Source organism: Daucus carota, chromosome 1 (assembly GCF_001625215.2).
Source record: "Daucus carota subsp. sativus chromosome 1, DH1 v3.0, whole genome shotgun sequence".
In the NCBI taxonomy this organism is placed as follows: domain Eukaryota; kingdom Viridiplantae; phylum Streptophyta; class Magnoliopsida; order Apiales; family Apiaceae; genus Daucus; species Daucus carota.
Window position 1 is genome coordinate 37,600,964 of NC_030381.2, and position 22,185 is coordinate 37,623,148.

The following is a 22,185-nucleotide window of genomic DNA, read 5'->3' on the forward strand; positions in this document are numbered from 1 at the left end:
TAGAGGACACCTTGTAGATATGTGTATTAATCATTTCATTATTTCGAGCGTTGCAAACTCTTTAATGTACAAAAGATATAATTGTTTGACGTTGTCACCTACTGTTTTTTTTTTTTAAATAACGTTGTCACCTACTGTTGATTATAAAAAATTGAAAACTGAATTTTAATTATTATTTATTAGGTTTTATTCGTGCATGTGAGGGAACAGTAAATCATGCTTAAAGATTGAACACGATGTTATGAATTTTTACCTTAATTTTAATTACTCGATGCAGAGTTTGTTTATAGTTTCTCTAAAAGGTTGCTTTCAATTAATACTAATAAAGACTCGCATTTTAAATATTGCAAAAGATTTTTAAACCTTGCAAAAACATAAAAAAAAAAAAAAAATTATCATCTTAGTTAAAGTATTGTCGAATAATATTTTTTTTATGTTTTTGCAATGTTTAAAAATCTTTATGTTCTTATATTTTAAAAGATGGGTTATATTGACTTAATATGATAAATGCTTAATTTAAATTATCCATTTAGGTCATTTATATTACAAAAGACATAAATTATTAAAAAGATAAATTTGATAAACTATTTATTTTGGTGTTGAAATTATTTTTATTAAATTATAAAAATAAATTAAGTCAATTATAAAATACATGTTACCAACTTCTGATGCAAGTCAATTTCTAATTTCTTTCTAGTTTCAAGCTAATTTCTTATTTATAGATAAAATTTTAGTATAAATTAATATCGAAAAATTAAAACCGGACACAAAAACTCGGCCAACCCAGCTTCTCCTTGTTCCTAAGCACGCTAATATACTAATCTAATTTTGGCATCAGAGTCAACCAAGGACTCGGGTTGTGGATGTATCGTGGGAAGAGGGCGAGGTGCTTGACAAGTGACAAGATAATTGATTTTAAACTGTATATGCTGACGAAAACAATTTTTGAAGATTTTGCAGTTGAATAAGATGCCAAAAAAGTGTAAATGGACCCACACGTCTTTGGCAGCTCTGGTTCAAATATTAGGAGCGGGCGCACAAGTTTGTGCTTATCTTGAAATTATTTTATTTTAGGGTTAAATATCAATGAGATGACTCATTACAGCCCGATGACTGGAGTTGGTCACTGATTGAAAAAGTGACTCAAATGAGTTTCTCATTTAAAATTTTTTATCAAAAATATCACTCTATCGTTAGTCGAAATTCTGAAAGTATTATATATTGAGTTTCACACATTTTTTTATGAATGGTATTGCATCTAAATGAAAGGTATCGAGTTCTACTATTTTAGCTAATTTTGTTGGATTTTTAAAATTTTGTCAACTATTTATCTTTAATTTTTTGATTGTTTTATTTGATTTAAATAAAAATAAATAATTGATAAAATTTTAAAAATCTAATAATATTAGTTAAAATAGTAGAACTCGGAACCTTTCATTTGGATGTAATATCATTCATAAAAAATGTGTGAAACTTAATATATAATACTTTCAGAATTTCAACTAACGATAGAGTGATATTTTTGATAAAAAATTTTAAATGAGTAACTCATTTGAGTCACTTTTTCAATCAGTGACCAACTTGAGTCATCGGGCTGTAATGAGTCACCTGATTGATATTTAACCCTTTTATTTTATAAAAATGAGCTCATTGCACTTTGTAACCCTGCACTTTGACTTATTAGTAAATTAGATCCCACATTTTGAAACGTGATAGTTTGTAACTTTAAGTTTCATTTAGCTTTCGGTTTGTAACTCTGGCCCACACATCTGTTAAATACAACCGTTAATTTTAACTGTTTGAGAGGTAACAGTGTGTATATTAGTTTCTGACAGCTATTTTACCTCTTGTGACCTCTCAAAATTTATGTATTGTATTTTAAAATTATTTCTTAACACACACAACAATATATATTAAATTACAAATAATTTTTAAAATATGTATTTGTTTTAAAATTTTAAAATAAGTTACATCATTTATGTAAAAATAATTAAATTTTCAGTTTCTAAATCTAAATACGTATTTTAAAAATTATTTTAAATTATTTTACATCGTTGTGTGTGTTCAGAAATATTAATTTCCAAATATGATACATAAATTTTGAGGGGTCACGTGGAGTAAAGTAGTTGTTAGAAACTAATATACACACTGTTACCTCTCAAACAGTTAAAATTAATGGCAGTTTTTAACGGATGTGTGGGCCAGGGTTACAAACCGAAAGCTAAATGAAACTTAAGGTTACAAACTGTCACGTTTCAGAGTGTGGGGACTGATTTGCTAATCAGCCAAAGTATGTGGTTACAAAGTTCAATATACTCATTAAAAATATCAGTACTCCCCCTATCTCATTCATTTGTATACAGTTTCTTTTTTGGGACGTCCCACCAATTGTATACATTCTGAAAATAGTAACTTTTAATAATATAAAACACTATAACACAAACTACTTTCTTACACCATCTTTATGCTATAATAATATAAACACTATTACACCCACTACATTCCTCACTATCTCAAATCTATTAGTATTAAATATGAATGGGTCCCACGATTATACTCACTTTTCATCTAACTTTACTCATTTTTTACAATTTTTCTTGGTCTCCGTGTCCCAACCATTTGTATACAAATGGCTGGGACGGAAGGAGTAGTTTTTAAGTTATTTATTAACCAATATTCCAATATCAATATGGGATTAAATAGTAGGTGATTGACTACGTATAAAAAACTCAAGTACATCACTCATTACAGATTTTACTCAAACTGATCATTAATTAACTTAATTTGATCACTCCGTTAAAGTCGAAAAGTCAAATTACCCAAAATCAAAAAATGGTAACATAAGAGAGTAGATCTTGTTTTGGAAATTAACATGGTTACCAGAACTTGCTATTTGGCTCGTGGAATCAATGATAAAATCTGACCTTGATTCTTCGTAGCTAAGATTGTGGCTTATAAACTAGTCTTCTAAGGTATTCTACTGATTCGGTTTGGATATACTTGAAGGGAGAGTCCATCCCACCAAGGACTAGCCGTGAAGCTCAAAACATTGCTCCTAATCCAAGTATATCACAAATTCGGCATTATCTATGACCATCAGATATAACATTAACCGCTACTCTTCGTATTATGAAAATAAGTGTCCGATATAGTCATGATCATCCTCGATGTGTATGGACGAGTTTTGGGCTTTAACATGGATACTAGAACTTGCTATTTGGCTCGTGGAATCAATGATAAAATCTGACTTTGATTCTTCGTAGCTAAGATTGTGGCTTATAGACTAGTCTTCTAAGGTATTCTACTGATTCGGTTTTGACACGCTCAAAAGGAGAGTCTATCCCACCAAGGACTAGCCGTGAATGTCAATACATTACTACTAATCCAAGTATATCACGTATTCGACGTTATCTATGCCTATCGGAGACAACACTAACCGCTACTCTTCGTATTATGGAAAGAGGCGTCCGATATAGTCATGATCATCCTCGATGTGCATGGACGAGTCCCCCCCTCCTAGTGAGGAGTATCCACAAGGTATGGGGTAGGGTCTACTCCTAAACTACCGGGACTTATGATCATATCAATCCTCCAATGAGGATAATCAGTGAGACTATATGATTAAGATATGTGATCGTTCTTCATATTTCCCCGAAAGATTTTCGATAAAAATCATGATTATCTCAAACCCACGCACGAGGACAACCCGACTGAAGACAAGATTGAGGATTATAGATCATGCTAGATAATTTCGAAGTGCCTAGGTCTTCATATCTCCCGGAAGGATAATATTCATAACGACATATTCTTCATCAAAGAGAGGGCTTCTTCCACACATTCGGCCATACACCATTTCATAGGATCCAGATCTCCAAAGGCGCACCCTAAGCGTTTTCACACAGAAAGGGCCACCCCTCCTGCTTTGCTCAAAATGCATCCAATTGACTTGTTCTACATCATGGGCCACTCCTCTTCTTTTTGTTTGAGCAAACACGCTCTTGGACAAAAGATATAGGCTCTGGCCTCATTAACATTAGTTTAGTTCAGCTAAGCATATATCTGGTCCAAGGTCTTAACTAATTTTGACCATAACATTAAATTTTAACTCAAAATCAGAAAATTGAACACAAATAATATGGTTTATGGGTTTTGAAGTATGAGTTGTATATGAAAAGTCATGTTTTTGGTAACCGATCAAATTATATTATCCATATTATCACTTTCAACAATTCATTCACCCCGTTGTTTTATGATTCGTTATTGATTGATAGGTGTCTTTCTTATTAACATCGTCAATACTCTTTTCCTCTTCCATAGACATTGATTTGTTTACATCCCGCCAATCTTTTTTACAAGTGATTTCGTTGCTAACCTTCATTTTTCTTCAAATATATTCATGTCTTGACATGGACGAATGTTTTGTCACTGCGCTTCTTTTTTTTTTTTTTTTTTCCTGGATATGTCCATATTCGATGTCGTTTAGCTATTTTAAATGTTCAAATTAATCACATATTACTTTGTATTTCTCTTTTCTTGATCAAACAACGCACTTTACTAGCCAACATGAGCGCTAAGAAAGTGAATCTTCCTAATTTTAATTAAATATATTTATAATTTGTGAAAAAATATTCATCACTATATACGGGAAAAGAATCTAATATTTTTTTCCTATACGAATGCAAACGTGTAAAGAGATAAAGAATTATAAACCCGTCTCTAAAAAAATAGTTCTTTCATTCTTTTTTCATCGTATTTCAATATATTTGGGACAAGTATTGAAAGATATTTTCTTATATTTTATTTATTTTTACATAATTTATATCATATATAGAATAAAATTTTATAATAATATTTAAATTTTAAAAACATTCGTGAGAGAAAAGTTGCTCAATAATTTTTCTCACAAAGGGAGCACCAGCAAAAAGAAAGAAAATAAAACCACCTTTCTATTTCCCTTCAGCTGCGTATGCCTTTAATTTATTTTTCTTTTCTCTCTGCAGTTTGTTGCCGAAATCGAGCGCCTTCCCATTGTCCCCTTCCCTCTCCAAACTCCGCTAAAAAAGAATGGAGAAACAAGAGTGCCTCCGCATTCGAACCTTCCAGAACATTCCAACACCCGAGGAATTCGCTTCTCAAATCGAACTCAGAAACGTCCCCGCTGTAATTCCTCTTCTTCTAATCATAAACCCTCACTCACCGCCAATTTTAACTAACATAGATGATAACAATTTGTTTTCACTTTTTTACTGCGTAGGTGTTTGTTGGATGCGTTAAGAATTGGAAGGCTTTTACTCTCTGGAATCCATCCAATGGCGGCCTTGACTACTTGCAGGTAAATTTTTACATTTGTGCGTGTTCACTTGTTTCGATTTTCACTTGATTGTTTAATTTTATTTATAAAATAATTACGCCGCTGTAAGCTAATTGTACACTGGAATAATTCTATTATGTTCGGATATAAATGATTGATAGTTAGTGCAGTTGAACCTGGATTAATTATGGATTAATTATTAAACTCGATAATTTTAATCTCCTGGTCCCAAAACAATACGGACAATGCATTTTTGAGCTTGATAGACTGATTGAATTCTCAGCACCCGAGGCTATTAGTTTATAGAGTTTTTACTGTTTTTGCACATATAGGTTCATGATGTGCGTACTAGTCAATGTAGTTTTACTTCATCTGACACTAGACATGTTTATGAACTGTGTGCTACTGATTGTTTTTGCTAGAGATGAAACAATTAATTAATTCAACACTGTCTTCTATTTATTTATATTATTGGTTATTGCATTTTGATTTTACGAATGAACATATATTTTGCTGTGCTTCACTGAATTGAGTTATATGTGGCTTAATCAGATAATCTTGGAATTGATACAAGTACGGTATTATATAGCCAATGTGCTATTGCACTTCATCAATTTTTTTAGTGCCTTTTTAAGATTAAACCGGTGTCTCTTGTTGTCTGCATCTTTTTGAATACATACTTAGGGACGAGTGGGGTCATCAGTTGTGGATGCTATGCTATCCAAATCTGCACCAGTATTTTATGGTGATATCAGAAGGCATGATAGGGTACGTGTCTAATTTCTCCGCTTTTTGAAAGTAGGTCTAAGTATCTGTTCCTCACGCATCCTTTGTATTTGCATTCCTTGCAGGTTCCATTGCCCTTCTCTACATTTATAGGATTTTGCAAGGAGCTGCACGGAGACATTGATAGTAATTCAGGTGCTTGCTGTAAGTCAGAAAAAGACATGCCATCAGATGAATCAAGCCAAATATGTATAGCATCCGAAGATGATAACAAGCAAGTTTATTTAGCGCAGGTTGAGTACTCTTCCCCTATATATTTATAACACAACTTACGGAGTATTCACTAGGTAGATTATTTAGCACATATATTGAAGTTGGAACTTGAACTCTACGATGCAGGTTTCTATTATGAACACTGAGCATGAGGAAAGAGTTCAATTGCCTACTCTTAGGGAAGACATTAAGCTGGTTTGTGTTCCTTCATCATATATTTGTTTGTAAATCATTAGTTCCTATGTTATTTATACTAGCTTATAACCCGTGTCATGCATGGGGTTTCTTTACTTTACACACACACACACACACACATTTTAATAATTTTAATAAATCTAATGTTAATAATAAATTATAATTTTTAATCAAATTAATATATAATATAACAATACACTTTTTTTTGTATTTTCAATTAAATAATATCTAGTACATAAATTTAATATACAGTTTATGGGATTTGAACATTATTTTTTTAAATATTTTAGATAGATATTACTCCCTCCGTCCCACCAGGATGTTTACGTTCACTGTTTGCACGCATTTTGAGACTCTTATAAAGTATAGTTCAATAACGTTTTTTTAATTTATTTTTTTTTTGAATAAAAATTTAAACGTCAAACTTTTTTTCAGGATTTTTTTTTTGAAAAAAACCCATTATGAAACTATATTTTATAGGAGTCTCAAAATGCGTGCTCAAAAGTAGCGTAAAGAACCTGGTGGGACGGAGGGAGTATAATATAAATATTTTAACATGTTTGATTCGAACCTTGGACCTTTCGCAGTATAGATAATGAAATATAGAAATTTCAATTTAACGGTTTCAATCAATTTGATTGAAGTGATCTAATGGTTATAATTCATTGTACCGAACTAGAAACCAACCACCACACATTTTTATGTTTAGCTTTAATAATACTATCTTATAACCCGTGCTATGCACAGATATTTTTAAAAATTATGTTTATTTTAATAATTCATTAATTCATATGATTTCCGGATATTTTTAATAATAAATTTGTATTACTATAGATAATATAATATATCATTATTTGATTCTCCTTTTGAATTATCTTACTTATGTTTTATACGCTGATTTATATACGATTTAAGTCAAGATTTTCATATCAGTGAAAATAAAACATAAAAAGTTTACAAAATCTAATTCTATTTTATTTAGAATGTAAAATGTATAAGTTATATTTTATATTTAAATATTATATATGAATATATTATTTTATCAAATAATCTTAACCGTTTATTAAACAATAAGATCTGCCGGTTCGTATTTATTTTATGGCAGTTGGAACACATAAAGAATACAAGTCGTATTCTAATTGCAAAAGCTTATTCTATTTGATTTACAAAATTTCCTTCTATTTTGTTCAGAACATAAAAAAGAATAGGAGACATATTCAATTTACAAAACCTACTTTTACTTGATTTGGAAAATCGAAAATATGAGTTTCGTTTTATATTTAAATATCACACACACACACATATATATATTTTATTTTTATATAATCTTAGCCGTTTATCAAACAATAAGATCTAACGGTTCATACAAACTCTAATTCTATTTAATTTAGAACATAGAAAGTATAAATTATATTTAAATATTATATATAAATATATACTATTATTATATAATCTTAACCGTTTATCGAACAATAAGATTCATTGATTTGTATTTATTCTGTGGCATTTAGAACACAAAGAATAAAAGTCGTATTCTAATTGAAAAGCTAATTCTATATGTTTTTTACAAAATTTCCTTCTATTTTGTTCAGAACATAAAAAAGAATAGGAGACGTATTCTGTTTACCAAACCTACTCCTATTTAATTTAGAAATTGTAAATATATATATATATATATATATTTGGAATTTTCTATGGTGTGCCTATTTAATTTAGAAAATTGAATATATATATATTGTTTGGATTTTTCTATGGTGTGCCCATGGGCACACCATAAGCACTAAGTCCTATGAGTTTGATGCATTTTCATTGGTCATCTAATCATGAATATGGATGGACCCCCTTGCATTCACACCAATTCCACCAATAAAAATCCACCAAACTCATCAAATTTAGTTCTATTGTGTGCCCTAGAAAGACCGATTTTGTTTTATATATAAATTACAAATAAATAATTTTTTTTTTACATCTTAACCATTTATCATACAATAAGATTTGAGTGTTCATACGGTACAATACCAAACAACCAAATTATCCTCCTTGTGCTTATTATATATAAGGATATAATAATATAAATACATACTCCCTCTGTCCCTCTCATTTGTTTACAGTTACTATTTTGGGATGTCCCTCTCATTTCTTTACATTACCATAAATAGTAAGTTTTTCTCATCATTACACCCACTATCTTCCCCCACTATCTCATATTTAACAATAAAAACTACTATTACACCCACTACTTTCCTCCACTATCTCAAATCTATTATTAAATATTGATAGGTCCCACCACTTTACCCACTTTTCATCTAACTTTACTCATTTTTCATACATTGTCTTGGTCTCCGTGTCCCCCTCCAATGTAAACAATTGAGGGGGACGGAGGGAGTATATTTTAGTGATGATAATAGTGTTCAATCACAATACAACAGTCTATCATGTCATATGGTAACCTGCTATCTTCTTTGGAACCATATATTTTTGTATATTTATGAGAAAGAAAATGCTTCTTTTATTTTGTGAATAAAAGAATACTTCAATCTTAAATATACTACACAGCAAGGGCGACCTCCAGTATTGACACCTGCCTATTTGTTTATTTGGATAGCCTGAGTTTTTGGAGGCAAAATCCTTGGCTTCTATCAATTTGTGGATGAACAGTGCCCGAGCTAGATCAAGTACTCACTATGATCCACATCATAACGTTCTCTGTGTAGTCAGTGGATGTAAACAAGGTTTGTCTTTTAACCATCCATACATGTTTTTGTTGTTTTGATTAATGAGTTCAAAAGGTTCTTCTGATAGCCAGCTCCTATGTGCTCTTTTTCACTTTTTATGACCAGTTGACAATCCATTCATTAATTTGAGAAGGTAGATATGGTATATGTTATTTTATGAACCTATTGTTAATATATGGCCATGTTAACATCTTTTATCTATTAAAGTATCAATAGACCTGGACGACAGAATAATGTAGGAATACTAGTTATTAAACTGTACAACAAATTAGAATAATATGACCTTGAAGATCTTTCTTTACTTAACTGTATTTTGAGTTTCTTAAGCATTTTGATACCTTGCACCGAGTAGATGCTTAATTCTTTTTCTTTTTTTTCTCTTGAAAGGACTGCGTATGGTTATCTACCATATACATCAAAATGTCCTACCTCTTGCAAATATTTCAAACAGTATCTGTAAGATTTAAATCTAAAATAGCCTGAAATGTCTGTTTAGGCGTCACACATATATTTCAAGGGCTAGACATCCAAGTTATTGTTTCCTATAATGTTGGTTACAACTTAGGATTGTCACTTGCACCAGTAAGAGCTTTAGGCAGTTTCCACAATTTTGACACTTATTTTCAGGTCATAATTAAGTTTTTGCTAGTTTTGTTATAAGTTATACCAGGTTACATATAATATTTTGGAATCGAAACATGTGAATGGCTAAATTAGGACTCCCAGTTATTATTCTATTACTATTACTATTATTTAATTCTATTACTATTCTGTATCCTATTATTATTCTCATCATCATGTACTCCCAGTTTGCTTATGGCCTCCTTCAGCAAGTCCTTGCTTATATCCAATGCCATTGCACGGGGAGGCTTCAAACCACAGGTATATCTTTTATGTCATTTTACAAGATTTCCTCTATAGCCCTATACAAGAGTGGCTCTTAATGTTCGTCGAGTTCTATATTTGTGGCAGTCGATCTATGATTCATTTATCTGTATAGTGCTGTTGCTTTAGGAAAAGCTGATCTTTCAGTTCACCCGAGAGCAGAAACCTCAGAGAAAATTTCACAGAAAGTCACTATTCATGCCGGGGATGCACTTTTCATTCCTGAAGGGTGGTAAGTTTACTATTTATACTTCTTTCAACAACTCTACTTTTTTTACTATTGGAATACAGAACTGCTTAATTATTAGTAGGGGAGAGAGAACTTTCACACACACACACACGCACACACATATATTCTGTTTTGTGTTGTCATTATGGTTATTCTAAATTCTCATATCATTTAAATATTATACCTACTCCCGGTATTTCTCATATACGGTTCTGCATTTCTTGAGCATCAAGTTTTGAGTCTTTATGATAGTGCTAAGTAGGCATAAGCCTGTGACTTAAAAACGTTTTAAATGGAATATTATTATGGACAAATTTAGTAGTAGCTTTTGCATTGTCCTGAGTAGGCACTGGGCAGTAAGTGAGAGAGTGCAAGTTCCTTTATTCTAGAGCGAGGTTCTTTTGTGTTATATATATATATATATATATATATATATATATATATATATATATATATATAGGAGGAAGATCCTAAGAAAACTCAGTTTATCAAGAAAACCGAGAAACCCACTTAATCACCGTTGATTTTAGACATAATTACCGAAAAAACTATCAAACTATTGTGATTTTTTCAATTCAACCATAAATTTAATTTTGTTGCAGAAAAATGCAACTAACTAATAGAAAACATATCTGAGAGAACCCAATTTGAAAATATTTCTAACCATGGGTATATGGATGTCCTACGCAACATTATTAAAATATCATTTTTTTATAATTTTATTTTAAATATTTACATAATCCATTGTACACACACTAAACAATTAGGTTTTTTTTTTACATAGGAACCCGCAGCCGCTACCCTTCGGGTGCGCACTAGTTAAACACACAAGCTCACGAATAGCCTGCAAACTACGTGAACCAGGTAAACCGCACTTAAGCGACAGACTCTGGTTCAGGAAGCATAGTCACAAATTCTGCTCCCTTCGGTTCAATAGGATACAAGTCCCCTCTTTAACCAGCTGAACCAACCCATGCGGGCTGTTTTTATTTGAATTATCAGGGTTCGTCATAATATAATTTTAAATTATTATCGGATAAATAATTAATTTAATTTAGTTTACATTTTATTTTGATTAGTAAGAATTTAATCTTATTTTAAAAATTACACACACACATATATATTAATATTGTTGAAGAATTATATTTATTATCAAAAATTATAGCATATAAATTGGTTGTTTTTTTAGATGAATATTAGTTCAATAAAGTTTTATTGTCCAAACAAATTATTAACAAAATGCATAAAGAAAATTTATAATATTTATTAAAAATCATCTAAAAACCACGCAAAAATCTCAAAATACCAATATATATTATATGTGCTTGTGTAGGTTGTATCCGAACAAAACACAATTATCATATCCATGCTGCAGTAATATATCGACAAAATTAATAATAGCGATTAAAAGAGCGATCAAGAGTTCGAATAAATTTATAAATTCGATACAAATATCATAAATCACATGAAAAATTATCGATACAATTATACACATGTAGCTAGTAGGCTATAGGTGTTTCATAAAAATCATGCTAACATTGTCCTCTGCCTTCAAACATAAATTATGATTCGCTCTATATTTGTGTAAAATATGAATTAGGATTTTGACCTTTTAACTCGATAGTAAAAAAATTAATAAATTCATATACTAATTAATTTATAACTTGACAATATATGTGGCATACATCTCAATTTTAACTTAACCATCCATGATTATGGATTAGTGAGATTGGGTTTTCTAAATATAATTTTTTAAAGTTACTTGCATCATCCCGCAATAAATATATTATTATGGTTAAATTGAAAAAAACATAATAGTTGTATAGTTTATTTTAGTAATTAAGTCTTGATTTTATAATCATAATATAAATTATGATTTATCAAAAAATCAATGAAATCTAATTCAGAAGGGATATTATAGTAATCTTCTGCATATATTTAATGCATTCAAGCAGTAATATATTTAATGCATTTGATCAGTACATTTAATAAGATATGCAATTAAATGATTTCCTTCTTTTATATTATCCATATCTCAATCAATCAATCAGTATTAAATTTGAATTTCAAATTTTAAATTTGTCGTAGGTAGGAGATCTCTCAACGGAATTTGATAAAATATTTTCTCATTTAACCATAGCGGAGGTATTTGAGTTTAAGTGTAATGGGATTCCGTCAAGTGTTTAAGTGTTTGAGGTATTTAACCATAGCGGAGGTATTTGAGGTATTATTTTAAATTTTTTTACATCATTGCGTGTGTCTAAAAATAATTTCAAAATATAATACATAATTTTTGAGGAGTCACAAGGGGTAAAGTAGCTGTTAGAAACTAATATACACACTGTTACCTCTCAAACAGCTAAAGTTAATGGCAGATTTGGACGGAATAGTGACTAGGGGTTACAACTTGCACGGGAATGTTAAGTTTAGGGTGCATATTGCCACGTTTTAAAGTTCAGGTACTAAACTGCGTTTGGAGCAAACCTAGGGGTTACAAAGTGTAATTAACTCTATATAATATATGACAGCTGATCCAGAACAGTCGAATGTTAGTAGCATACTACCAGCAGAAAAAAACACTGGAACCTAGAATGAGTCATTTTTCCTTTGGAATAACATTCTGCACTAGTATCAGAACTTTAGGATTATGCCATCTAGCGGAAAAAACCTGCTGGTAGTATGCAGTAGCATTCGTATGTTAGGGACCCGTACCTACAACTGACAATTTGGTACACGACATGAAACGACACCGACACCAAATTATATATGATCAATAACTGGCCGGATACGGGTGTTCTCTTTGGGTACACAAAAATACACAAAAGTACACGAAATAAATATATTTATAAATAATTAAATATGTTTAAATGTAAAAGACATATATTTTTATGTATGTGTGTGTTTGTATTTTTATGTATGTGTGTGTTTGTGTATATATATACACTATACATTAACGAATTTGGAAAGAATTGTATGCAAACATAAATATTTCATTTATATTTAATAGTATTATACAGAAAAATATATTTTCGATATATTTTTAATCCAAATTATATTAATATAAATATATTTAATGTACACGAAGAGTACACGGAAAATACACAATACTTTTCAGATCGGATATGGGTGTTATATCAAGTACACGAAATTAATAACGGGTCGGATATGGGTTTCACCTTCAAGTACACGAAACTGCACGACACGACCCGATTGCCTGCTCTACCCGGACCCATTATATATATGGGCAACTACATTGGTGAGGGAGTTGTGATCCTCTTTATTATACTTATTTCTTATTGTTGCTTATCTAACAAATAAAGGAAGTTAATATTGTTAGGCCCAAAGTTAATTTTGCTTTTCAGAAGAAAGATATCCAATGTAAATCAACTTTTCACTTAATCCCTGATGCTTAGTGTCTATGTGTCAAGCAAGGCCCGATTTCTTGTATATTATGTAAAATACCTTATATAGGTATTATATTTCCTTTTTCACAGGTTTCACCAAGTGGATAGTGATTGTCTGACCATGGCAGTGAACTTTTGGTGGCGATCTGAGGTGATGTTAGCAATGTCAGAACACATGGATTCTTATTACATGCGCAGAATATTAAAAAGGTGCTTATTGTCCTTCACTCTTGTTCTTACTTTTCATTATTCCATTTTTTTTTAATATTTGTTAATATGAAATGCTGATGTGTTCTCTTTTTTGTACATGTATAATATGCTGTGTTCTTGATCCATACTAAGACTAACTGACAAAGAAATGGTAAGTTCCATGTGTATCTCTTGCCTTTATTTGTTTTTCCTTTGTTGTCAACTTTGTGGCAACAGAATAATATATTCCTCTAGAATCTTTACTTTTTTTTTGGCAAATATCTGTTCTGCTCCGTGAACATTGCACTAAACATGTATCTTTGTGCACTCAAAACAGTTGGAGATTTTTTGCTTCTTTTTAAAAAAGTGTGGATCTGTTTTGCCTAAAGTGTGAAATTTGCGAAGTTCATACTTGTGCATAATAATTTTCAAATATCCAGTTTTTTCGTTTTCCTTTCATTTAGTATATCCGTAGTTATTAAATTGCATTAATTTGTGCTTTGCAAAACAAATGCTCCCTTCTAAATTCCTGATTCTATTTGTTCTCTCATAATATGTACTAAATACTAATATATTCTAATTTTTTTCTGCCCCCCGTACTTTTTGTTTCTGTTATTTAAAAGTCTATAATTTGCATGTTTAATACTCTGTGTAAATTTTTTGCATTAATTATTATAATATATTGAATAATATGTCATCGAAACTTGTACCATGATAAACAATGTTCTGATTGTATAAATCATATGTATTACTTTTAATGTTCTTAAAATTGGAATAGCACTGAGCATTGCGAAATCATGACTGTGGCTCTCATGATCAGGACAGAACCAAGTGCTTTGTACAGCACCAAACCATGTGGGTCAAACAATGTCAAATACAATAGAGCAGTCGGATAACAGAAAAACAGGTCTGCTTCTCTTCTGTTGTTGGTATATTGTCCTCCAGGCAATTGTTTTTTATTATAAGAAAATTAATTGCAACCTATCATCTCTGCACCTTGTATCTGTTTATTGCCAACTTAAGTACTTTGAATCTAAAGGTTAATGATAAATGAATTGCTGTCTAGCAGATAATGATGTGCCTATTCTGAACAAAGACAGTTCGAGCAAGGGTTCTAAAGCAAAGAAGCTAAAAGAAAAGACCATGTTGCATGAACTGGAACCACTTGCTGTGCAGTCCCTTCATGCACTTGTGTCTTTAGTCCATGACCTTGTTAATACTGCTGATCAGAGTCAGTCAGCAGACCCTTCTACATCAGATGTTTTTGCTGTTGGAGAAAAAGGTGGAAGTAAACTTAGTGTAAAAGATGCCTGTCGTTTAGAAGATGATCCAGTTGCAAGTATCATTTGGAAACTCCAACCGCTTACCCTTCAAAGTGTCTTGATTGCAATGGCGGTGGGTTTGTATACCATTGTTTAGTTTTTTGATAAATTTGCCATTAATTTGGAATAGTCATACAAACTATTATGCTGGGGATGACATAGCAATGCACTTGTCTGATGTGCTGTGGGAACCCTTGACTCATACATTACCTTATCCAGGTTTTTGTGATGCTGTCTTCAGTAGTAACTAGATTCACTACAGCTGAGTTTACTTGGTGGTGTAGATAATTTTTGTTTCAGATGTTTCAGCTTTGCCAGAATCTCACTGTTTATTTTAGTAGAGTTCTCCAAACTGTTTGTCTTTCTCAGTCTGCCCTGGCAACACTTAGTTTATCCGGTCTTATTCATATTATATGTTTAGGATTGTATCTTTTAGCCTAGAGATGCTGCCAGTGACAGCATTATAATTAATATTTGCAGCTGTTGCTAGTTCTTCCTAAAACTGTAGATTGAATTAGTTTATATATTTCCATGAGCTCTCCTTGTTTATTATTAATAGTACTCTATACTTTTCAGCAAAATTTTCCAAGAACTTTAGAAACTTTGGTTCTGCACTTGCTTTCGCCAGTGGGGGCTGAGGTCCTTACTAGGAGGTTGGAAGAGATGGATCAATTAATGGATGAAGAAGATCGGTGTGTATTGTCATGCAAAATTAATGTTTAAATTTTAGTAAGTGTGTATTCTCATCTGAGTACCACAACTGTCTCTGTTGTGGCATTTCTAGGAACGATTTCTATCAGATTTTTTATGGGGTATTTGATGACCAGTTTGCCGTGATGGATGCTTTACTGAATCAGAAAGAGTCATTTGCACTTCAGGTATTAAAATGTTTTTTTTACATGTTATTGTTGACTTTGTAGTCTTTCATCTATGTTTTGTCGATAATAGAGTACTGCATATATGTTTTGGTAATGGTAGAGGAGTTTTATGCAAAAACACTTTTGGTGCAAGCCTGAACCATTAGTCATCTCTATAAAAGTCTCAGCTACACCTTGAGTTTTGGTAGTGCTTTAATGAACCATTATTCGTGATGATTAGTTGATTACCCAATTTTCTCAAAAAATTTATGGATGGAGAGGGAATATGACTACTTTTTTGTTAGTATGATGGCTAGTTATAGCTTCCGTCAGGAGTCGAAGTCACCTGACCATAATACTGGAACTTGAGCTGAAACATGTATGCTGGAGAAATGAGAAGGAAGATGGTATGAAAATGAAAGCCAACAATTAAAGAGAGGAAACAATATTAGCAAAACTTACTCTATTAATTTTAAATATATTCTTCAAATTTGCCACAAAAATCAGGATGATCGGAAACCTATTTTGTATAGGATTAGTTATTTGCCTTTCAGGTAGGTGAGGTCGTGAGGGTGTCACCTCCCCTCTCCTTTTTGAAGTAAACATGCTGCCTCGTATGTAGTGTTGTTTAAGGGGTAAGGCGAGGCGAGGCAACAAGGGTATTCTATTGATAAACTGAGAGGTGGTGGGCGAGACAATCGCCGTATTGACGATACATGTTTAGGATTATGGATTTTTAAATGCACAGGCACCACATAGACAGTGACACAACACGTCTATATTAATTAAGAACATGTGTAGCTAAATGTTTTTTCCAAGAGTAATATAATACATTAGTATTAGTCATGTAGATAGATTGTATACAGTTTTCAGCAGAATAGAGCAACATAGCAATAATGCCCTAGCAGGCCGCTACGGCGAACATACATATAAATATTTATCCTAAGCATTAGGCAACAAAACAAAAATTATAAATAATCAGAAAATATATCGATTCAAGCCAATCCAAATAAGATAAGCAAATGAAACATTTAAAGAGAGAGATAGAGAGAGCTGTGAGTTTTTGAGTCTTATGGTGCCTGGGAAAGTTGTCTATGCACATTGTCTTCGTACTTTTGCAGTTTTACTGAGGGACTTGGTTTGAGTTTCTGGTTTATAATAATTTATTCACATGACTTGCGTTATTGCAGTTAGATGCCTCTACTTTCACAAGTATGTATAGTATACGCAGGGCTATAACTCTATAAGCCTATAATATGCCTAATTGCTTTCTGCCTATTTAACTTTGACGATAGTATCGATTCTTCTAAAGAAAGTTGCCACATATTCTGAATCTTCTTTATTCTTTGTATACTTTCCGCTTTCTTCCTTTCAAACATGTAGGTGCTAAATTTCACACACACACACACACAACAGATTTATGTGCAGCTGGGTAATTAATAATTTTACATGATGATTCAAGTGTAATGAACACTCAGTCTTTAAAAAAATAAGTTTGACCAAACTGTCAAGTTATGATGCTTTTTTTTTTTACAGGCTTTCAGAAACGTTCTAGACAAATATTTGGGAATTAAGTTTAATGGATCAACACCATGGGTTGGATAAAACATCTAATGACAGGGACTCCCTCAAAGCAACTGGGCACTTCAGTATGCAAATTAATTGCTCACCAGTAGCAATTCTTTCATACTTGTGAGTTTTACCGTGTATATTTACATATTACTTCCAAGTTTAGTATGTTTAAGCTCTTTGTCTGTTTCAAATAATTTTGAACTTAAATACATTTTTTGCTAAAATGTCACAAAACAATTTCAGTGCCTATCAACAGATCTACTTCTAATCCTTGAGCATGCTGCAGAATTAACTTAAAAATACCTAGCTTGACCCCTCTACTGAGATCCTCTACAACTACAACTGCTTTACATAGATATTTTAATATTTCCCCTCTATTTATATCCTCGAAAAGGTTTTAAATTCGATCCTCCAGAGCTACTAATTCTTTGTAAATACAATATTTTGATTTTTAATATTGATATACCACCTACCAGTCTACCACTATTGACACTTTATGTTAATATTTTAATATTAACATTTGAAACTTTGTAATATAATATACTTAAATGATCACAATCACAAAATATCACATCATACCTAATAATTCCAAAATTATAAGGATGGCAAATATAAATAATACCATGACAATTAATCATGTTGCCGCCAGATTATACGAATTTAAAGTTGTCATAAGATACTCTCACACAAAATAACACAAGTATATGACCTAAAATTCTTAAAGAACTATAAGAAAACGTTTGCATCGCACATATATTAAGCTAGTATTTAGGAATATGAGTAAATGCTTTTGATAGATGAGACTCGAGAGATATTTTAGTTTGCTTCCGGAATCAGATCGAGTTGATTAGATATTAAAGTTTATCTAGTATTACTCTAATAAAGATTGTAATGGCTCAGAGAGGAAATGAACTAATGGGAGAAAGTCTCTTTTGTAGTACTCTTAAGGAGAGGGAGCGATGAACTTTTGTCTGTGATCTAATAGTTGCACATAAGCAGCCATGCTAATGTGAAATTTGAACGCACTTGTGGTCCAAAAACAATACCTATATGATCTCTTAAAATTTATTTGATTTAGTTGGTAAAAGCTACTAAGAAACACAGGCCCCATGTAGCGCAATGATTATAGGCTGACTGCTAATGTAGAGAAACTATGTCACTTATGCTTCTCGTAGGCCATCTTTACATATGAGTTCTTTTGGTCTTATGGAATAGTTATATTCTATTAACTTTTGTTTTCATGACGCTGTCTATCTGATTCATCTGTTTAAATGCTGTCTGCACTATTGTGGTGAGAAGTATGTTTCTTTGTGCATGTTCTTTTACTTTCAGAATACGTAATTCCTTTTACTCTTACCAGTAACAGATACGATTCATACAATTAGAACTTCAATTTTTATAAAACAATATAATCCATAGCTTGTTAATAATATCAATATAAACACATTTAGAGAATCATTTCTTTGGCCTTTAGAGGTCTGGCTATTCCTTCTTTAAGCAGAAGTCAAATCCCATCATCACAAAAGCAAACAATTGAGGATTAAAATCATATTTGGTAGGATATACGCATGTATTTACCACTTTTTTATTGAACTTTAATGCTGAAGGAGGTGATTGAAAGAAAGAGTCACATAGAAATGCGGAAAATGACATTTGATTATAAGTATGAATTTGTCACTATATCAGTTAAAATAGAACCTAATCAGGCAAATTGTTTGATTCTACTTCCTCTGTGGGGAGATTTTGTCAAGTTCCTACTTTAAAAAATTTTGATTGTCCAACTTGAAAGTCTATTTAGTTTGCGAAGGTATTTTTGAACTTGTAAAAATGAATATACGATGTATAGTAAACAGTGTCTTGAATATTAGGACTTGTTATTTAAGTATTCTGCTGAATAAATATTAATTTTAAGTTTGAACTGTAATGGTATAGTAGTAGCTGAGTACTTTCAGACCGCCAAAAATAACAAAAGTTTGGCTCAGATAGTGAGATGAGATGCATTTGATTGGTTCTGGGAATATAAATACTGAAATTTAAATTTTGAGGATTTTAAAACTCTTTGATTAGATTTCTTCTATATTGAGCTAAATCATGAATGTTGATCAGTAGTCAATACTCTAATATTATGCTAGTCAGTATTCTGTTTAGGATAGGGTATGTCGTTAAAAATTTACTATAGGGGATAATGATCTGTTGAACTTGTGCCAGACTGTTGGTCAGCCAACAAGAGCACCGGCAGGGGAAAGGGTAAAGCATTTAGTGATTATTGGTCGTAGAAGGAAGGGGAGAATAAATAAAGAAATTAGGAAGTTGTGAAAATGAGATTCCTTGATAAAAGATAGCATATGCAGAATTCTGTTAGATAGAAAGAGAGAAAGGGTAGGGAATAGAAGAGAACCCTTTTAGTTTGTCTGGTTGTGCTGCAGGGTAAGATAAAAAGAGGCAGCCAGACTCTTTTAGTAGGCAAATGGTATATATTGTACCTAAGCCCTGCAACTTACATTCATACTTTCTAAAAGCTTTGGATATACTATAATTCCTGGTCCTTCAATGCATTAATCCCTAGGACCACTCTTCCACTCTCTCTTCTCTTTATAGGTGATCAATAATGAATATACCTTCTTTTAAGCTCTGATATTTTCAGCTCATATTTCAGTTTTCTCGAGAAATGTTGCTCCCATGAGTAGTAGATGCATCATGCATGGTAATTGTACATTTTACCCTTCCCAAACCCTGTTTAAGTTTGACAAACTACGCATTGTCGGGTTTGATGAGAAAAACGCGGGTTAGATCTCAAAATTGCATGCTTAAATGCAGTACTTTTTAATATTAGGTTAATTCAGATAATTTGAATCAAGTTTCTGTGGTTGATGAGTAGCTCAATGGACACACAAGACTGTAAGTTGATGGGTATGTGGTCCTTCACAATTTACAGATGCAAGGAAGAGCGTCCTGAGGTTATGAGAAAGTTTGTAGTAGTGGTATTACACATTTGTTTTCTTATATGACTGCCAAAAAAACTGACTGATATGTAACATGCACGGAATTTAAGAAACAGTAGGCCGTGAAGGGAAAAGCAGCACGACATGCTGCGGTGCTCCACACTTTCAAAATTTTGTTGTGCATCTTTATTCTTTTGCAAAAACTCGTTGACATTTTCCTTAACTTTTGTGAAATGCTGCATGTTTCTTGATTGTATTTTTATTTTTTCTCTTTATTTTCTTTTCTCTCCTTTTATTTCCTTTTATTTTTTGTACCACACTATCCCGGACCACCTGCAGCACTTGCGCGCTCACACACATAAACCCACACTATCATCTTTATACTCATGCTTACTGCAGGTTTTATAGTCCCGGCTTTACAAAAGTCTAGATATCTTATGTTAAAAAAGTTGAAATTGCATTAAAATCAACAATTACATCAAGTCGGTATCTCTCTAATATCATATAATTACATCAACTCTCTCTCCCTCCCCCCTCCATCTGCCCTCTCCCTGTTCCTCTAAGGGGTCGTTTGGTTCGAAGAGTGGTATCGGGTTGGAATGAGGAATCGGGTTAAGCTGGTATGGGTTTGAGGTATCATATCTGATATCATGTGTTTGGTTGAGTGCCGGAATCAATATATGCAATTTTTGTAAAAAATAAGTTATTAATTTATATTAATTGAAAAAATTAATAAAATTATTATTGTTATATATTTTTGCATCATTGATTTAATTTTGTATAAAACATTAATATTTGATTACTTAAATAGAGAAAAAATAATCAAAAATGAATGGATACCCATACCTCCATCTCATACCCACCTCCCCACCTAGGTATCAAAAACTCATACCTTAGGGGTTTAAGGTATGGGTTTGAGATTATATTTTCACCAACCAAACACTAGGTATGGGTTTGGAATGGACAAACCCCATACCTGATTCCACATACCCCATGAACCAAACGACCCCTAAGTAGTTTAGCATTAGTAATTAAAATAGTCAAAAAACCCATATCTCTCTCTCTATGAACAATTCTGTGACATTCTAATAAACTGTAAATTTATGCGGTTATTTCTGCCACTGAATAATTGAAGCATTAATTAAAAAAATAGTCAACAACCACATCTATTTTAGTGGAGGAAGGTACACTGACATGTATGATTCTTGTTGTTTTTACTCGTGATACTAGTTAAAATTCATATTCTGTTTTGTACTACTTGCTTCGCTCATCTTGTACTTGTTCTACTCACCCACTGATCTCGTATGACAGAATATCTGTTTTCTTCAATGTCAAGTGGCCCTTCTCACATGTAAAACGAAATAAAATACAATAGAGTACAGTAACAAAAAAAAGGTTGCAGGTGTTGAGAATCATTTGAATGCAGTGTCCCACACTTCTTTTATGCTTTTGTTTTAAATTCGAATAGATGAAACAAAATTAGTTTGTATTTATCCCGGAAAAAAGTGTCTCATTGTTGTTGAAGCTATTTGGCTAATCACTCTC

The 22,185-nt window shown here is 31.9% G+C and overlaps 1 protein-coding gene across 3 annotated transcripts; it reads left to right on the forward strand.

Moving 5' to 3' along the window:
• The first annotated feature begins 4,941 nt into the window (after positions 1 to 4,941).
• LOC108204710 (lysine-specific demethylase JMJ31) lies at positions 4,942 to 20,902 on the forward strand. 3 transcript variants are annotated; one of them, XR_010286129.1, is made up of 16 exons: positions 4,942 to 5,160; positions 5,255 to 5,332; positions 5,996 to 6,079; positions 6,163 to 6,330; positions 6,437 to 6,505; positions 9,111 to 9,237; positions 10,050 to 10,122; positions 10,241 to 10,357; positions 13,849 to 13,968; positions 14,101 to 14,119; positions 14,773 to 14,854; positions 15,017 to 15,342; positions 15,846 to 15,961; positions 16,054 to 16,147; positions 17,663 to 17,818; positions 20,577 to 20,902. XR_010286129.1 is itself a non-coding variant. In XM_017374289.2 (15 exons), exons 1-15 carry the CDS (start codon positions 5,065 to 5,067, stop codon positions 17,729 to 17,731), a joined length of 1,638 nt encoding a protein of 545 aa, XP_017229778.1. In that variant the 5' UTR covers positions 4,942 to 5,064; the 3' UTR covers positions 17,732 to 18,799. The 3 variants fall into 3 exon arrangements, 1 of the variants encoding a protein (XP_017229778.1); XR_010286127.1 differs by having other exon boundaries at positions 20,634 to 20,902; XM_017374289.2 differs by lacking the exon at positions 20,577 to 20,902 and having other exon boundaries at positions 17,663 to 18,799.
• The last annotated feature ends 1,283 nt before the right edge of the window (positions 20,903 to 22,185 follow it).

What these genes read in the sequence shown, in the direction of transcription:
- LOC108204710 (XM_017374289.2), top strand. Translation starts at nt 5,065, where the DNA reads ATGGAGAAACAAGAGTGCCTCCGCATTCGAACCTTCCAGAACATTCCA. An exon ending in AACTCAGAAACGTCCCCGCT is followed by an intron (nt 5,161 to 5,254) that starts GTAATTCCTCTT and finishes TTTACTGCGTAG; the next exon opens with GTGTTTGTTGGATGCGTTAA. An exon ending in TTAGGGAAGACATTAAGCTG is followed by an intron (nt 6,506 to 9,110) that starts GTTTGTGTTCCT and finishes TTATTTGGATAG; the next exon opens with CCTGAGTTTTTGGAGGCAAA.